Source organism: Pelophylax lessonae, assembly GCF_965119305.1.
Source record: "Pelophylax lessonae genome assembly, chromosome: 2".
In the NCBI taxonomy this organism is placed as follows: Eukaryota; Metazoa; Chordata; class Amphibia; order Anura; family Ranidae; genus Pelophylax; species Pelophylax lessonae.
This window is the reverse complement of record NC_138769.1, coordinates 749,176,114-749,194,082: the sequence shown is the minus strand read 5'-3', so window position 1 is coordinate 749,194,082 and position 17,969 is coordinate 749,176,114. Positions and strand designations below refer to the sequence as shown.

Here is a 17,969-nt window from a genome sequence, read left to right as displayed (position 1 = left end):
CTCCAGGTGTGCAGTGTCCAGGTATTCATGTTCTGTATTTCGGATTGGATACAATGTCTCCAGATGTGCAGTGTCCAGGTATTAATGTTCTATATTCCAGATTGGATACAATGTCCCCAGGTGTGCAGTGTCCAGGTATTAATGTTCTGTATTTCAGATTGGATACAATATCCCCAGGTGTGCAGTGTCCAGGTATTAATGTTCTATATTCCAGATTGGATACAATGTCTCCAGGTGTGCAGTGTCCAGGTAATAATGTTCTATATTTCGGATTGGATACAATGTCCCCAGGTGTGCAGTGTCCAGGTATTAATGTTCTATATTTCAGATTGGATACAATGTCTCCAGGTGTGCAGTGTCCAGGTAATAATGTTCTATATTTCGGATTGGATACAATGTCCCCAGGTGTGCAGTGTCCAGGTATTAATGTTCTATATATTGGATTGGATACAATGTCCCCAGGTGTGCAGTTTCCAGGTATTAATGTTCTATATTTCGGATTGGATACAATGTCTCCAGGTGTGCAGTGTCCAGGTGTTAATGTTCTATATTTCGGATTGGATACAATGTCCCCAGGTGTGCAGTGTCCAGGTATTAATGTTCTATATTTTATAATGGATACAATGTCTCCAGGTGTGCAGTGTCCAGGTATTATTGATCTATATTCCGGATTGGATACAATGTCTCCAGGTGTGCAGTGTCCAGGTAATAATGTTCTATATTTCGGATTGGATACAATGTCCCCAGGTGTGCAGTGTCCAGGTATTAATGTTCTATATTTTATAATGGATACAATGTCTCCAGGTGTGCAGTGTCCAGGTATTAATGTTCTATATTTCGGATTGGATACAATGTCCCCAGGTGTGCAGTGTCCAGGTATTAATGTTCTATATTTTATATTGGATACAATGTCTCCAGGTGTGCAGTGTCCAGGTATTAATGTTCTATATTTCGGATTGGATACAATGTCTCCAGGTGTGCAGTGTCCAGGTGTTAATGTTCTATATTTCGGATTGGATACAATGTCCCCAGGTGTGCAGTGTCCAGGTATTAATGTTCTATATTTTATAATGGATACAATGTCTCCAGGTGTGCAGTGTCCAGGTATTATTGATCTATATTCCGGATTGGATACAATGTCTCCAGGTGTGCAGTGTCCAGGTAATAATGTTCTATATTTCGGATTGGATACAATGTCCCCAGGTGTGCAGTGTCCAGGTATTAATGTTCTATATTTTATAATGGATACAATGTCTCCAGGTGTGCAGTGTCCAGGTATTAATGTTCTATATTTCGGATTGGATACAATGTCCCCAGGTGTGCAGTGTCCAGGTATTAATGTTCTATATTTTATATTGGATACAATGTCTCCAGGTGTGCAGTGTCCAGGTATTAATGTTCTATATTTCGGATTGGATACAATGTCTCCAGGTGTGCAGTGTCCAGGTATTATTGATCTATATTCCGGATTGGATACAATGTCTCCAGGTGTGCAGTGTCCAGGTAATAATGTTCTATATTTCGGATTGGATACAATGTCTCCAGGTGTGCAGTGTCCAGGTATTAATGTTCTATATTTTATATTGGATACAATGTCTCCAGGTGTGCAGTGTCCAGGCGTTAATGAGCAGGTGAGGGGGCAGGGCTACAAGAACTGATAATTAGCACGCTTCCGGCATCAGGTGTGATTCCCGTGTCCCGGGGGGGTCGGCCTGATTACGTTACCAAGGATTAGTGAGACACACGCAGGTATCACAGCCCTGAGATATCATCTACAGCAGTGTTGGGGGGTCAGGGGGACTTACTGCCGCCATGAACACCCTGACGCAGATGATGTCCCATCGAGGGGAGAGGATGAAACAAGAGGCCAAAATGGAGAAGGAAGAGATCACAGCCTGGACTAAACCGCTGGAGAACACCGAGAATGCCAGGTAAGGAGGGAGGGAATAATCCTTCACTGAAACCTTACCAATGTCATACAAAAGGTGGCCCCTGGGGGCCCATTTATATTTCAGAGTTCTGCACTATGGTGCATTGGGGTGTGTTGCATGACAAATTTTGTAACTGCGCCTTGGGCATGTAACCCTTCTGCCCTCCATTATCCTGGCCCTGAACCCCAGAGCACCCTGTGTTATCTAGTGGCTCCCATGCACCCCAGAGCACCCTTTGTCATCTAGTGTCCCCAGTGTACCCAGAGCACGCTGTGTCGTCTAGTGGCTCCCATGTACCCCGGAGAACCCTGTGTTGTCTAGTGGCTCCCATGTACCCCAGAGCACCCTGTGTTATCTAGTGGCTCCCATGCACCCCAGAGCACCCTTTGTCATCTAGTGTCCCCAGTGTACCCAGAGCACGCTGTGTCGTCTAGTGGCTCCCATGTACCCCGGAGCACCCTGTGTCGTCTAGTGGCTCCCATGTACCCCGGAGCACCCTGTGTCGTCTAGTGGCTCCCATGTACCCCGGAGCACCCTGTGTCATCTGGTGGCTCCCATTTACCCCGGAGCACCCTGTGTCATCAAGTGGCTCCCATGTACCCCGGAGCACCCTGTGTCATCAAGTGGCTCCCATGTACCCCGGAGCACCCTGTGTCATCTAGTGGCTCCCATGTACCCCGGAGCACCATGTGTCATCTAGTGGCTCCCATGTACCCAGGAGCACCCTGTGTCATCTAGTGGCTCCCATGTACCCCGGAGCAACCTGTGTCATTTAGTGGCTCCATGTACCCCGGAGCACCCTGTGTCATTTAGTGGCTCCCATGTACCCCAGAGCAACCTGTGTCATCTAGTGGCTCCCATGTACCCTGGAGCAACCTGTGTCATCTAGTGGCTCCCATGTACCCCGGAGCAACCTGTGTCATCTAGTGGCTCCCATGTACCCTGGAGCAACCTGTGTCATCTAGTGGCTCCCATGCACCCCAGAGCACCCTTTATCATCTAGTGTCCCCATGTGTACCCAGAGCACCATGTGTCATCTAGTGGCTCCCAGGCACCTCAGAGCACCCTTTGTCATCTAGTGTCCCCAGTGTACCCCAGAGCACGCTGTGTCTTCTAGTGGCTCCCATGTACCCCGGAGCACCCTGTGTCATTTAGTGGCTGCCATGTACCCCGGAGCACCCTGTGTAATCTAGTGTCCCCAGTGTACCCAGAGCACCATGTGTCATCTAGTGGCTCCCATCTACCCCAGAGCACCCTGTGTCATCTAGTGGCTCCCATGTACCCCGGAGCACCCTGTGTCATCTAGTGGCTCCCATTTACCCCAGAGCACCCTGTGTCATCTAGTGGCTCCCATGTACCCCGGAGCACCCTGTGTCATCTAGTGTCCCCAGTGTACCCAGAGCACCCTGTGTCATCTAGTGGCTCCCAGGCACCCCAGAGCACCCTTTGTCATCTAGTGTCCCCAGTGTACCCCAGAGCACGCTGTGTCTTCTAGTGGCTCCCATGTACCCCGGAGCACCCTGTGTCATCTAGTGGCTCCCATGTAGCCTGGAGCACCCTGTGTCATCTAGTGGCTCCCATGTACCCCGGAGCACCCTGTGTCATCTAGTGGCTCCCATGTACCCCAGAGCAACCTGTGTCGTCTAGTGGCTCCCATGTACCCCGGAGCACCCTGTGTCGTCTAGTGGCTCCCATGTACCCCGGAGCAACCTGTGTCGTCTAGTGGCTCCCATGTACCCCGGAGCACCCTGTGTCATCTAGTGGCTCCCATGTACCCCGGAGCAACCTGTGTCATCTAGTGGCTCCCATGTACCCCGGAGCACCCTGTGTAATCTAGTGGCTCCCATGTACCCCGGAGCACCCTGTGTCATCTAGTGGCTCCCATGTACCCCGGAGCACCCTGTGTCATCTAGTGGCTCCCATGTACCCTGGAGCACCCTGTGTAATCTAGTGGCTCCCATGTACCCCGGAGCAACCTGTGTCGTCTAGTGGCTCCCATGTACCCCGGAGCACCCTGTGTTGTCTAGTGGCTCCCATGTACCCCGGAGCACCCTGTGTCGTCTAGTGGCTCCCATGTACCCCGGAGCACCCTGTGTCATCTGGTGGCTCCCATTTACCCCGGAGCACCCTGTGTCATCAAGTGGCTCCCATGTACCCCGGAGCACCCTGTGTCATCAAGTGGCTCCCATGTACCCCGGAGCACCCTGTGTCATCTAGTGGCTCCCATTTACCCCGGAGAACCCTGTGTCATCTAGTGGCTCCCATGTACCCCGGAGCAACCTGTGTCATCTAGTCTCCCCAGTGTATCCCAGAGCACCCTGTGTCATCTAGTGGCTCCCATGTACCCCGGAGCACCCTGTGTCATCTAGTGGCTCCATGTACCCCGGAGAACCCTGTGTCATCTAGTGGCTCCCATGTACCCCGGAGCACCCTGTGTCATCTAGTCTCCCCAGTGTATCCCAGAGCACCCTGTGTCATCTAGTGGCTCCCATGTACCCCGGAGCACCCTGTGTCATCTAGTGGCTCCCATGTTCCCCGGAGCAACCTGTGTCATCTAGTGGCTCCCATGTACCCCGGAGAACCCTGTGTCATCTAGTGGCTCCCATGTACCCCGGAGCACCCTGTGTCATCTAGTGGCTCCCATGTACCCCGGAGCACCCTGTGTCATCTAGTGGCTCCCATGTACCCGGGAGCAACCTGTGTCATCTAGTGGCTCCCATGTACCCCGGAGCACCCTGTGTCATCTAGTGGCTCCCATGTACCCTGGAGAATTCTATATCATCTTGTGACTGCAGATTATCTCAGAGCATCCTTTGTCCCCTTGTGACCTCAGTGTACCCCTGTGCACCACGTGACTCCAGGACACCCCTTGCATCCCCTGTGCTCATTGTGACTTCGGTGCCCTTGAGAGAATCCTGGGCCACCTTGTGACCTCAATGCACCCCGTGACTCTAGTGCATCCTGAAAATTCTGGTGACTTCTAGGGCACCCCGTGCCCAACCTGTGACACACTCCTAAGTCGTCTACGATGGGGGAAACCATTGACCTTCTCTGTTTTTCCTCCAGTACCCAGAGGCGCTCTTTTATCCTGGACCCTTCCAGAGACTTGTACTACGCCTGGCTCAACATCATGGTCTTTCCAGTCACCTACAACTGGGTCATCATCATCTGCAGGTAATGACAAGCTTATTACAGAGCCTTTGGACAATGGCCATCTTACATCTCAGAGAGCTTTGCCAAAATATAAAAATAATGAACCGAGAGATAATCATTCCAGAAATCCCCACTCCACTAAACACAGAGGCACTGGTCTAAGCTCAGAGGTTAATGATAACAGTGTTGCAGAGTGTGATCACTGGGTGCAGCGGTGTCCATTCAGATCAGACATTGTGGAGTAAACAGGAACTGGCTTCTTTATTGGAACATAACACAGAAAGCAAAGATGTCACCTCATTGTAATAAGAACAACAGACAGGAAGAGATAACCAACAAGTTCAGTACAGTGTACAGGATATTACAACACATCATAGAAATGCATAGCATATCACTGAGCACCTAGTGTCCTATTTGTGAACTGCAGTTTATCTGCTAAACTGAAAGCTGTTGTATCTCCAACAAATAGCTGGGGGGCACCAATGCAAAAAGGAGGTACAGGTGGAGGTGGATGACAACCAGGGGAGGGCTGGGAAGGGGGGCAGGGTGGCAATTTCCCCCCGGGCCACTCTGATGCCAGGTAAAAAGGCTGCACTCAGGGCTGGATTAATGTAGGGGCCAGACACTGTATACAGATGCCGGTCGCCGCTACACAATGTTATATTTGCAGAGCTGCAGCGGAGCAGTATGGGTGCGTGCCTGCACCTAGCCAGCACAATACTAACACAGTCACTTCCCTGTCATGCAGAGTGATCTACGCCCAACAGGAGCTTCCTAGGCCCTGCCTGGCATGATGTCACGTACTTGTGTTAAACCTCCTTTGTTACTATATATATTAAATTATGTTACCACATTGCATCATGTTTGTCTTGCTTCATAACATTAATATCTATTATAAAACCAGGTGGGCATGGATGGTGAGCTGATTCAATGGTTCAATGGGCCACTTGACTGGAATTGCCCCCCAGGCCTAAGGCTGCCACCCTCCCCTGATGACAACCGTTCAGGGAACCAACCCTGACCCCAAGATGGAGCTTGACTTGAGAAAATGGTGTCATGTAATGTGATCCATGGGGGAGTGCCTCTGCATTTAACCCTTTTGCATTTCCACCTTCCTACAATCAACCAGCCCCTCCCGGGGGTAAGTCCCACCATGGAACCTGCCAGGTTCCCAGCACCTGTTGCCTATCCTAGTACACCCATCATGGCACCAAGCCTGGCCTAACCAACACCCCTGTTGCAGTTTATACCTTGTAGCGGTCACAAACAAGAACTGACTAGACTCCAACCTGTGGGAAACTGTCACGTGATAGCAGGCTACCGGCCCAATCGGCTGTGGCCGTGAAATTCTCTGCTCTGCAGCCACCAGGGCTTTTTTTCAGCGGGAACACCTGGGAACGCAGTTCCGGCACCTCCAGTCTGAATGTATGCAATGGCAAAGGGGTGCTGGGGTCAGTGGGGTGTGCTGAAGGGGCTATTGATGCTGGCTGCTGGGGGATCTATTGTTGCTGGGGTGAATCTATTGTTGCCGGAGGGCATTTTGTTGTGGGGGGGGGCTATTGTTTCAGTAGAGGATTTATTGTTGCTTGGGGGGAACTATTGTTGCTGGGGGGATCTATTGTTGCAGGGGAGGATTTATTGGGGGGGGGGGCTATTGTTGCAGGGGAGGATTTATTGTTGCTGGGGGGGGGCTATTTTTGTTGGGGGTCTATTGTTGCTGATTGCAGAGGATCTATTTTACTGTTTTTTTCTATTGTTGCAGGGGAAGATTTATTGTTGCTGGGGGGATCTATAGTGGGGGGGGGGTCTATTGTTGCTGATTCCAGGGGGTCTATTTTACTGCTTTTCTAATTATCATTAACAAATTCTATACAAAGTACCTAGAAACACAACATGATACTTGGTTCTGTATTCTCAAAAAGGGGGGGGGTACTGGGAGGTGGGTAACGGGTAAAACCAAAGGACAGAGCTCGGAGGTGGGTAGGGGGTGGAGACAAGGGGTGACTCAGAAGAGGGGAGTACCTGCACCTAAAGCCCTGGCAGCCACACATATCAAATAGTTGGGGATGCCAATTACATCATTGACCTAATGTGACCACATGGCTAGATTTGGACAATATTATTGACCAAATGACAAAACTCTCCCCTGCTGCATCCAAACTAAAATGTAAAGTTTTTAGAGTTAGGCATTGAAAAAAGTATTGATAGAAAACGAATCCAATACAGTTATAATTTAGTTATATACCCCCAGGCCTAAGGTGGGAGTGCTACAGGAATCTCCCCTCCCCGGAGGAAACACTAAAGATGGTTGCATGTGATTTCCTGTTCTGGCCTAGAGAAAGCAATCCCCCACAAGACAGGTGGTGGGCGATTGGTTGATTGAGACGTAAATTATTTAGTGGCCTAGACACATGCTGGGCTGCATATCCTCCATGTGTACAACTATGTGGTGGAGGCAGTGGTGTATTTTGGTTTTGTGCTGCCCTAGGCAAGACTAAAATTGGGCGCCACCCCCCCCCTCCCCCTCCTATGTAAATTTGCCCCACTCCTTCCTTTTTAACGGATGTGACTCCCTCCAAAATTGAAGGACTACAAGTCCCTGCATGAACCCCTGTGATCTCGCGAGGGGGGGTGAGAGGGGGTGGGGTAGAGAGAGGAAGAGAGAGAGAGGGGGTGGGTGAGGGAGGGAGATAGAGATGGGGGGTGAGAGAGAGAGGGGGGTGGTTGAGGGGGATGGGAGAGAGAGTGGGGGTGAGAGAGAGAGAGGGGGATTAGAGAGAGAGGGGGTGAGAGACAAATAGAGAGGGAGTGAGAGAGAGGGGTGAGAGATAGAGGGGGTGAGAGAGAAAGAGAGAGGGAGTGAGAGAGAGAGGGGTGAGAGAGAGAGAGGGGTGAGAGAGAAAGAGAGAGGGAGTGTGTGAGAGAGAGAGAGAGAGAGAGAGAGAGAGGGGTGAGAGAGAGAGAGGGGAGAGAGAGAGGTGAGGGGTGAGGGCAATGGTGAGAGAGAGAGGGGAGGGGTGAAAGAGAGAGAGAGAGAGGAGGGGGGAGAGAGAGAGAGAGGAGAGAGAGGGAAGGGGGCTGAGAGAGGAGGTGAGAGAAAGAGAGAGAGAGAGGAGGGGGGGAGAGAGAGAGAGAGGAGAGAGAGGGAAGGGGGCTGAGAGAGGAGGTGAGAGAAAGAGAGAGAGAGAGGGGGCGAGAGAGAGAGAGAGGGAGGTGAGTGAGAGAGAGAGAGGGGGGGGTGAGTAAGTGAGAGAGAGAGGAGGGGGGAGAGAGAGGAGAGAGAGAGGCGAGAGAGAAAGGGAAGGGGGCTGAGAGAGGAGGTGAGAGAAAGAGAGAGAGAGAGGGGGCGAGAGAGAGAGAGGGAGGTGAGAGAGGGGGGTGAAAGAGGCGGCTCTGGCAACCAGTAGCCAATAGAGTCTCAGGTGGGGGGGGGGGTGGCTTTTTTGCTGCCCCCCTGCAGAGTGCTGCCCTAGGCCTTGGCCTTGTTGGCCTAGGCCAAAATACAGCACTGGGTGGAGGGGCAAATGAACTCTTTAGCTCCTGTTCAGCATAGGTTGCCTCTTTGAGATTTAGTCAGGTGCTATGGGCATGGGATCCTCCCCTGAGCACCAATACAGAAGTGCTCCAAGCCTGGCCTAACCAAAAATCCCCAGGTAGCCTATTCCATACCTCCCTCAGTCGTTACCACATTGGGTTCCTATAGCAGTTTCACCCAACACTTGTTCATTTCTAGAAGACATTCCCATTCTGAGGTTGGGAGAAGTAGGAGAAGACCCAACAAAAGCCCTTTAACTCTTTACTGAGACACAGTTGGTTTACATACAGACAGTATATACAGTACATCTTTCCAGTGATCCCAATGGTGAGGGCACATTCCTTTTGTTGCAAACAGAGAACAGCAGAGATTATCGCTGAGTCAAGGAGCAACCCATACTTAGGGGTTTGCCAGAGCCCTACATCTCATAATGCAAGGATGTGAGTAGTCCCATTAGTCCTGCAACTCTCTTTCTTTGTTCTTCCCTGGGGGGGTGGGGGGGGGAAGCTAATAGAAGTCTCAAAGTTTGCATCTTTAAATGTCTTGATTATTGCACTGCTTCCCAAGACCAACTGACCTCTAGGTGGACTCCCGACTATTTACCTTGTACACACAAGATGCCCCAAACTGGCAGGGGCAGGGCTCACACTTCCACACTATCTACATTACACCCCTTTCACTACTCTGGGGACCTCTAGTAGGTACTTAGGCACTCAAACTGTCCGCTATCCACTATAGCAGTGGTGGTGAACCTTGGCACCCCAGATGTTTTGGAACTACATTTTCCATGATGCTCAACTACACTTCAGAGTGCACTACACTCAACTACACTCACGGACTCGCCTCTAAAGCTTCCTTATATGGAACGGTGGGAGACGGATGTCCAGGAGGTCGTGGAGTTGGCGGACTGGGTGCCATGGCCCAGGAGGCTTCCAGGTCTCTAGTTAATACTGCCATCATAGAGGCGAATTATAAAGTACTCCTGCGTTGGTACATGGTACCTTCCAGGATTGCAACCTTTGTGCCCGGAGCATCTCCCCTGTGTTTTCGGGGTTGTGGTCAAGAAGGCACGATGTTTCATATTTGGTGGCAATGCTCCAAGGTCAGACGCTTTTGGATTAGAGTGTATAATTTCATCTACACTATTACACAAGTGAATTTGATCAAGTCCCCTCAACAGGCCCTATTGGGCAGGAAGGTGGACGCAGCCACTGGAGCGCAGAGGCGGCTCATTACATTTATATTTACTGCAGCGAAAATTACGATAGCGAGATCCTGGAAGTCTCCTACCATACCATTTGAGCAGCTTAGGCACAAACTGAACTGGATCATGGTTAGTGAGCGCCTCTCTGCTCAATTGGAGGATAGAATGCACGGGTTTGACAAGGTATGGGAATCGTGGATTAACTACCTCACGGGGGGAGCTTGAGGGATTCGGGTGGGTCTAGGGGCGGGGTGCGGGGTCGGGTGCGTTTCTACTTCTTCCTTCTTCTCTTTTCTTTTCCTCCTTTCCTCTCTAGGTTCTATCTCCATTTCTCACTCTGTACTGCTTCATACCACTGCTAACATGAGGTTCTCAGTGGTTACGTCACGCAGCACCTTTGTTGCCTCTGTTCCCGGCATCAGGCTAGGACAGAGGTCTACAGGGTCAATATTTAGCCACTAGCCCTGGGGTTTGCATCGCGAGGGGCCAAATAATTGGGCTAGCAGGACCTATCTATCCATTGTACTGGTCTCTCATGGTACCTTATGGTTCCTGTTCTCTGTTACCTAGGCTATAGATATTTACCATGTTACTGTGTTGGCCTCCTAGGGCCGTGTTGGCTGTTGTTTGATACTGATGTACCACTGCTCGCAGTTATTTTGCACTGATTTTTTTATGTGTATTTTGTAAAAATTTCAATAAAAATCATTGAAAACGAAACATCTGGGGTGCCAAGGTTCACCATCACTGCTCTATAGGATTCCCAACCCTTACTAGAGCAACATCTAGACCCTACCCTTCAAGTATGCACAGGAACCTTTCTATGTTGTCCTGCCTTGAAATAGAAAGATTTAGATATCACTTGAACCTCCATTGCCAAGGAGCTCTTGTCCTATGTTTAAGTGTCCAGCCAACATAGACCTGTGAGAGAGGGGCCTATAAAGTCTAGAAAAATGTGCAGAAGACCAGAGAATGTGTTCCAGAAAGATGAACTTCCAGGTATCCTGTGCTTCTCCGCCCTCCTTTTGCCCATGCACTAGTGCAGGGGTGGGGAACCTTTTTTCTGCCAAGGGCCATTTGGGTATTTATAAAACCATTCGGGGGCCGTACAAAATTATCACCTTAAAAATTAGCCTGTTATATTTGGTCAAACATTTAATTAACTCACCCCTAATGTGATGGCTGCAACTGCTTCTCTTTGGTGAGGTGTGTGAGGTTAGCTGGTATTGATGATGTTGCTACTCACAACAGGTTTCCCAGGTTTGCGTCGGTCAGTCTGGAGCGCAGTCGACTTTTTTTGGTGGTAAGTTTTAAAAAGAACTGCTGGCGGGTATAGCTGGCTTGTACTGAGCTGCGCCTGCGAGTACTGCTGGATGGTACTGCTGGCTCAGGCTGATACTGCTGGGGGTACTGCTGGCTGGTACTGTGCTGTAGGTACTGCTGGCTGGTACTGCTGTGGGTACTGCTGGTTTAGGCTGGTACTGATGGCTGGTACTGTGCTGTGGGTACTGCTGGCTGGGACTGCAGGCTCAGGCAGGTACTGCTGTGGGTACTGCTGGCATGTACTGCTGGCTGGTACTGTTATAGGTACTGCTGACTCTGGCTGGTACTGCTGGATCTGCTGTGTGTACTGCTGGCTCTGGCTGGTACTGCTGTGTGTACTGCTGGCTCTGGCTGGTACTGCTGGCTCTGGCTGGTACTGCTGGCTCTGGCTGGTACTGCTGGCTAGGAAAAGTGTAGCAGCGCCACGCTGGAGGAAGAGGTGATGTTTCCTGTATTGTTCACAGGCGGAGTGCATTTGATATCACTCCGCCTGTGACTCACTCAGACTGTAATAATGGAGCAGGAACTATATAGGAAGCATCGGCTCCGTTCTGACAGATCAGCTGAGAGACACAGACTCAGCTGCATGGGGGGCCGGACCAGATGACTTTGGGGGCCGCATACGGCCCCCGAAACGTAGGTTCCCCACCCCTGCACTAGTGCAATACATCCATTTAAGTTTGGTGCCCATTTTTTTTCCATCTTGAGGAAAGAATCCATTACTGAGATGAATGTTCCTGGGACCTTACTGCCAAGCACATTTTCAACGTAGCCGTTAGCTGACTAAGGATAAATGTCTATTGGAAGTTAGTTGTAATAATGCTAAACCAGTTTAGGGAACTGTTATTAGGACAATATACAAAGAGATTGAAGACAATGGTGCTCTTCCAACCTTGAGGTAACAGTTTGGTGAAGACACTTTTCTGTTCCACCATGACTGTCCCCTGTGTACAGCCAACTTCATAAAGACTTGGTTTGACCAAGCTGATGTGGAGGAAATTGATTGGCCTTCTGAGCCCTGACCTCAACCCTACTGATCACATTTGTGATGATTTGGAATTCCAATGGTGATCAAGGTCTTCTCATCCAACACCTCATGGACATGGACCTCATAAATGGGCACAAATTCCCAAAGACACCTGCTAAAATATTGTGGCAAGACTTCCCAGAAGAGTGGAGGCGCTTGTAGCTTCAATAAAGGGAGGCCACTCCATATTAATGTTCATGGTTTTCAAATGGGATGGCCAACAAGCTTACAGATGTGTGATGGTCAGGTGTCTATGAAGGTGTGACCATATAGTCTTTTAAAGGTCTCTTTCATGCCTGATTGTGTTGTCTAGAAATAAAAGCAGCAAGTAGCCTTGCAGTGGTCCTGATATCTATCGCTCTGTACTTCTCCCACCAGGTCCTGTTTTACAGAGCTGCAGTATGACTACCTGAGCATCTGGCTGAGCCTGGACTACCTGTGTGATATTCTCTACATCCTGGACATCATCGCCAGCTTCCATACAGGTCTGAGCGCTGTGACATTGTATGTTGATTTAACCACTTAAGCCCCAGAAGATTTTACCCCCTTCCTGACCAGGGGATTTTTTGTGATTTTTTACTGCGTGACTTTAACGGACAATTGCGCGGTCGTGCGACGCTGTACCTAAACGAATTTGACGTCCTTTTTTTCCCACAAACAGAGCTTTATTTTGATGGCATTTGATCACCTGTGCGATTTTTACTTTTTGCGCTATAAACAAAAAAAGAGCGTAAATTTTGCAAAAACAACAATATTTTTCACATTTTTTTATATGAAATTCCCCCCCAAAAAAAAGTAAAAATCAAACTTTTTTAACATTTTTGGCCAATTTGTTTCCTGCTACATATGTTTGGTAAAAAAAAAATCGCAAAAAGCGTATTTTGATTGGTTTGCGCAAAAGTTATTGCGTTTACTAACTACGGCAAAGATTTTTGTCATTTTTGGTGTTTTCTTTTTAACGCGCAATGGCGGCGATCTGCGATTTTTTTTGCGGTACTGCGACATTGCGGTGGACAGATCGGACCCTTGACTGACATTTTTGACACTTTTGGGGATACCAGTGACATTACTGCAGTAATCAGTGCTATACATTTGCACTGTTACTGCAAAATGACACTGGCAGGGAAGGGGTTAACTTTATTGGGGAAGGAGGGGTTAAGTGTGTCCCTAGGGGGCGTGATTTTTACTGTGATTGGACATGGCTACTAGTGTAGGAACAGTGATCAACGGTCCTACATAGTAGAACCGTATGATCACCATTCATACACAGGGGAGAATGACAGGCGGCTTGTTTACATTAACCGCCTGCCTTTCTCCCTCTGCACCGACGATCGCCGAGTGGCCGGCGGACATCGGGTCCGCCGGTCACACGCACGGACTTGCTAGGGAACGAGCTGGGGCGGGAGCGCGCCTCCGCGGGGGTGCGCTCGCCCGCTATTGGCTCCCAAGCAAGTGACAGGCTAGTGACGTATATATACTTTGCCTGGCCGGGGCTGACTGCCGATGTATATAGTCGTGCAACAGTCGGCAACCGGTTAAAAATTCCCAGATTGTCTAAGGGTGACACAGGAAGGAAACATAAGCTAGAAATGTTCCTACCTATGGGAGCAAATTGAGTCAGGCAAGTCATAATTTGCAGTGAATGTGGCCAGTCTGATCCGGGTTGGAGATTGTTGGCATGCAGCAGTTTGCTTCACTGTTGGCTCGAGTGACCAGGTAAAGTATACTTGCAAAGTAAGCAGCAGAACCCCCCAATAAAATAGAAGATTGGGCTCTAGCTCCCACCTAGATGACCTCAGATGAGATCTATGGGGATCCTACTTTGAAAATCACTGGGAAGAGAATCCTTGTCCCTTGTGCCATCAGCAACATTAGGTGCTGTTCTAATAAAAACAAAGTACAGTACCTCTTTATTGGGGTAGTCTTGTCACATGGGGTGGACGGGGGCAACAACTTTCTCAACCAGTCAATGCAAGATTGACATGTGGAGACAGGTTTTGGATTTTCTCTGAAGTGTTTAGTGATCCTCACCAGCGAAAGGTTCCTATAATGTTTATGTGGAGTGTAAAATATTTGCAAATCTTTCAAAATTGCTATGTCCAGTTTTAGAGAATTAAGGAAAATGATATCTTTAATTAAAAGTCTGCTTAGATATACCTATGAAGGTTCTTGTTGATCCAAGTCATGGTATATCTAGTAGCAGTTGATCACGTTCAACTGGAATTGTTGTGTAATGTTGAAGAGGAGGGGTGACCTAGGGCAGTGATGGCGAACCTTGGCACCCTAGATGTTTTGGAACTACATTTCCCATGATGCTCAACTACACTGCAGAGTGTACGAGTATCATGGGAAATATAGTTCCAAAACATCTGGGGTGCCAAGGTTCGCCACCACTGACCAAGGGTTTGACCTGAAGCTGAAGGCCATTCCATGTGGCCATGATTGGGTCAATGATGTCAGGAGCATCCCCACTTCTTTGTGTCCAAACTATGGCCCTCCAGCTGTTCAGAAACTACAATTCCTATAAAGGATTAGAAAACTCTGACATTCACAGACATAACTAGGCACAGGGCTTTTTTTCAGTGGGAACGCGGGGGAACCGACACCTTAATCTGATCACCATGGAATATGTCAAAGCAGATGCTGGTTGTCCAAGACCAGGATGAGAGGTGTGAGAGTTGTGGAACCCCCCCTGTTCTGGTCACATACAATGCGGAAAATAATTATTTGATCCCCTGCAGATTTTGTAAGTTTGCACACTTACAAAGATACAAAGAAATGAAGGGTCTATAATTTTTTATCATAGGGGTATTGTATATGCTAGAGACAGAATATCCACTACAAATCCAGAAAAAAACATATGATAGAAATTATATTGTGAGGGCTCCCGCGCTATCACTTTAAGTTATATAGACTTACTAATAGTCGTCCAAAATGGATTTAGCGAACCCATGGCTAATAAGGTGATAAATGAAATAAAAGTAATGTGGTGCTGCCCTATTAGAGTGAAAATAATAAAAAGTACATAAATACCAAATTACCAATTAAGAACACCATCCCTACAGTCAAGCACGAAGGTGGAAACATGATGCTTTGGGGCTGTTTCTCTGCTAACGGTACAGGCCGACTCTGCCGCATTGAGGGAGCCAATGGACCGGGCCATGTATTGTAAAATCTTGGATGAGAACCTTCTTCCCTCAGCCAGAACACTGAAGATGGGTCATGGATGGGTCTTCCAGCATGACAATGACCCAAAACATATCACCAAGGCAACAAAGGAGTGACTCAAAAATAAGCACATTAGGGTCATGGAGTGGCCTAGTAAGTCTCCAGACCCTAATCCTATAGAACATTTATGGAGGGACCTGAAACTTTAAGTTGCCAAGCGACAGCCAAAGAATCTTAAGAATTTAGAGAAGATCTGTAAAGAAGAGTGGACCAAAATCCCTCCTGAGATGTGTGCAAACCTCGTAACAAACTTTGAAAATATCTTACCTCTGTGTTTGCCAACAATGGCTTCTTCACCAAGTACTAAGTCATGATTTGCTTGGGAATCAAATACTTATTTTACTCATTGAACTGCAACTTAATGTAGAGCATTTGTTTCATGTATTTTTTTCTGGATTTATGGTGTATATTCTGTCTCTATCATTTAAAATACACCTATGATAAAATTATAGACCCTTCATTTCTTTGTAAGTGGGCAAACCTACAAAATCTGCAGGGGATCAAAAAATTATTTTCCCCACTGTAATCCCATGCTATAATACGTAAATAGGTAAAACTCAAACCATACCTGAACATGGGGGGAACCTTCAGCATCATCTATAATCCAAATAAAATGCCATTTTAAAATCTCTACCCCGGTGATTTGACAACAATTCACATCTTCAGTAATGAGACTAGAAGGATTGACACCTATGCACCAAGGAGGAAATTATGTAACTAGATCAGGGAATTTCACAATTTTCACGCCTCCCACCGTAGTCTTGGACAATCAACATCTGGCGATGCCATTCCTAGACTGACTGGGTATGCACTGTCTAAAAGAAAAGGAGGATGGTAACAGAGGGGACAGGGGGCTTGTAGATTCATTATTACAGGAGGGACAGGCCTTTGAGATGTTCTAATGCCGACTACTGTTGGGGCCTCTTTAGAGCGTTGGTGCACCTAATGACATTCCCAGTTAACCTGCATGCAGTAGATGTACAGTATAGGTACGGTATAGTCTCAGCCCAGGTGCAAAGTAGATGTGGTTCGGTATAATGCAGTATACGGTTGGTATAGGGGCAGTCTAGGTTTGGAATAAGATGTATAGAGTGCAGTATGGGTGCGGTAAGAATTGGGTACTCTTTGCTCTCTGTGGCTCAGCCCCAGGTTTACTCTGCTCTCAGTGAATCAGCCCCTTTTTGGCTTGTCCCTGTATTCCCTTTTGGAACCAACACGCTTCACAAGACAAGAAGCCCGCTTCCTCAGGAGTACTTGGGAGAACACAATATCTGCTCACTTATACAAGAAACAATATATTGTTGTATAATACAATATACTGTATATGCTATCCAGATTTATATATCAACTCAACCATAATGTATTATATAATCTGTGTGTAACAAAAGTAGAGCTAAACTTCAGGCATGGGAGGAGGGAGAGTTTTGCTCGGAGGTGGGCTTTAGATATTCAGAGATATTTATGCATGCCCAATTACTGTCCTAACAAGGCTCTCATTTCATCTTCAGGATTTTTGAAAGAAGGAATCCTGGTGAGGGACAAGAAACAGATCGCTCGGCGGTATCTGAGCTCCTCCAAGTTCCGTTGGGATATCCTTTCCGTTCTTCCAACTGACTTCCTTTACTTCAGGTTTGGCATCCATACTCCCGCCGTACGAATTAATCGCTTCCTGCACGTCCACCCTCTCTTCGAGGCCTTCGATCGCACGGAGACTCGGATCCCATACCCGAACGTTTTCCGGATCTGCAAACTGATGGCCTACATCTTTGTAGTCATCCACTGGAACAGTTGTGTTTATTTTGCCTTGTCCAGCTATATCGGGTTTGGCAAGGACGAGTGGGTGTACCCCAACATCTCCGATCCAGACTTTGCCAGGCTGGGGCGTCAATATCTCTACAGCTTTTACTTCTCCACCCTCATCCTCACCACCGTGGGGGATGTTCCTGCGCCCATGCAGGAGGAGGAATACCTTTTCATGACGGCCGACTTCCTCATCGCCGTTCTGGGGTTTGCCACCATCTTGGGGAGCATCAGCTCGGTGGTGGCCAACGTGAACGACGCGGATAAAGCCTTCTACCCCGATTATGACCAGGTCAAGCAGTACATGAAGATGTACAAGGTCAACAAAAGCGTGAGGAAGAAGGTCATCGCCTGGCATCAGCACCTTCAGATCAACAAGAAAATGACCAACGAGAACCAGATCCTAAAGAACCTGCCGGAGAATCTAAGGGTAGAGGTGGCCGTCAGTGTCCACATGTCCACTCTGAGCAAAGTGCAGATCTTCCAGAACTGCGAGAAGGGCCTGCTGGAGGAGCTGGTGCTGAAGCTGAAGCCGCAGGTCTACAGCCCTGGGGAGTACGTGTGTAAGAAGGGCGACATCGGGCGAGAGATGTACATCATCAAAGAGGGGAAGCTGGCCGTGGTGGCAGACGATGGGGTGACGCAGTTCGCTGTCCTCGGGGAAGGGAACTACTTCGGAGAGATAAGCATCCTCAACATCAAAGGTAGGCCATGACTTGGTTTTCGGTAGCAAAATTGTACCCCAAGGAAAGGTCTTTGATGGGGATT

At 48.4% G+C, this 17,969-nt stretch overlaps 1 protein-coding gene across 1 annotated transcript in view; it reads left to right on the top strand.

Annotated features, from left to right (window-relative positions):
* Positions 1-1,812: 1,812 nt before the first annotated feature.
* The window catches only part of CNGA4 (cyclic nucleotide gated channel subunit alpha 4), a gene marked incomplete at both ends in the record, with an annotated part of 23,478 nt that continues 7,321 nt past the window's right edge, over positions 1,813-17,969 (top strand). The window contains 4 exons of the mRNA XM_082245122.1: positions 1,813-1,931; positions 4,998-5,105; positions 12,552-12,658; positions 16,910-17,905. Of these exons, the coding sequence (XP_082101248.1) occupies positions 1,813-1,931; positions 4,998-5,105; positions 12,552-12,658; positions 16,910-17,905 (1,330 nt within the window). The remainder of the gene's footprint in view (positions 1,932-4,997; positions 5,106-12,551; positions 12,659-16,909; positions 17,906-17,969) is intronic.